At 55.3% G+C, this 1,276-nt stretch overlaps 1 protein-coding gene across 1 annotated transcript; it reads right to left on the bottom strand.

The window, feature by feature from the left end:
- Positions 1–633: 633 nt before the first annotated feature.
- LOC130588605 (zinc finger protein 3-like) lies at positions 634–1,270 on the bottom strand (the record flags this gene model as incomplete). The annotated part of the gene is made up of 1 exon (XM_057389512.1): positions 634–1,270. A coding segment is annotated over one exon (534 nt), but the record flags the coding sequence as incomplete, so codon positions are not given.
- Positions 1,271–1,276: the final 6 nt, after the last annotated feature.

Raw genomic sequence — 1,276 nt, 5'->3', positions numbered from 1 at the left:
CCCTCTGGGGGAAAAACCTTTCCTGAGATCCAAGCCAACCCTGCCCCGACTCAGCTCCAGCCGTTCCCTCAGCCCTGTCCCTGGGCACCAGAGTGAAGAGGTTCCCACAGCCCCAGCCAGGGACCCGCTCCCAAGGGHGTTGCCATGGCAACCAGGGCTGGGACCAGCTGGGATGCTCGGTTTCCATGGGCTGGGGTTTAGGAATGGTTTTCCCCAATTTTGTGCTCCCGCTAGAACAGCGCTTCCACTCGCTCCAGTCCCTCTCTGATGGAAAGCATGGAAGGCAAAGATCCCGGACTGAAATAAGAACAATTTACTGGGAACAGCAAYGAGATAAGGAACCAACAGGAACGGCAACAATATTGATAACAGAAGGGATAACAACAAACAATTTACAGGGAAAACTGCAACAGAACCAATGGGCTCCTCCCGACCACATATTTTCTCCTGCCCTGAAAGAACATCCTTCTTCCCTCAAGAGAGAGAAGGAGTCCCTTTTCCTGTCCCTGGCAGTTACCTGAGGTGGCATCAGATATAACGACAGCGGCATGGCCAGACCCTCATGTTCTTCCATCCCATCTCACATCAGTCGCAGCAGCAGAGAAAGGGACAGGTGTCAGGATCACTGGGAATGTGGGTCACCAGGGCTCTTCCCAAACTTGGTCCTGCGATGGAGGATGAAGTTGGAGCACAGGATGAAGCATTTCATGCAGTCGGGGCACTCACAGGGCTTCCCTTACTGGTGCCTCCGTTGGTGTTGGATCAAGTGAGACCTACAGTAGAAGCTCTTCCCACACTCAGGACACTCATAGGGCCTCTCCCCAGTGTGGATGCGCTGGTGGGTGACGAGGTGGGAGTTTTGCTTGAAGCCCTTCCCGCAGTCGGGGCAGTGGAAGGGCCTCTCATACCTGTGAATCCGCTGGTGCCTGAGGAGATCTGAGCTGGTCTTAAACCTCTTCCCACACGGAGAACACTCATAGGGCCTCTCCCCAGTGTGGATGCGCTGGTGGGAGATGAGGTGGGAGCTCTGACTGAAGCTCTTCCCACATTCCCCACACTCGTAGGGCCTCTCCCCAGTGTGGATGCGCTGGTGGGAGATGAGGTTGGAGCTCTGACTGAAGGTCTTCCCACATTCATCACACTGGTAGGGCCTCTCCCCAGTGTGGGTGTGATGGTGCCTTATCAGATGGGACTTCTCTCTGAAGCTCTTCCCACATTCCCCACACTCGTAGGGCCATTCCCCAGTGTGGCTCCTCAGGTGGACAATCAGACTCGA

The sequence above is a fragment of the Malurus melanocephalus genome, unplaced genomic scaffold (genome assembly GCF_030028575.1).
Source record: "Malurus melanocephalus ecotype Western Australia unplaced genomic scaffold, MMel_1.1 scaffold_7587, whole genome shotgun sequence".
In the NCBI taxonomy this organism is placed as follows: Eukaryota; Metazoa; Chordata; class Aves; order Passeriformes; family Maluridae; genus Malurus; species Malurus melanocephalus.
Note: the sequence above shows the minus strand (reverse complement) of the source record. Positions and strands in the feature narration are given on the sequence as shown.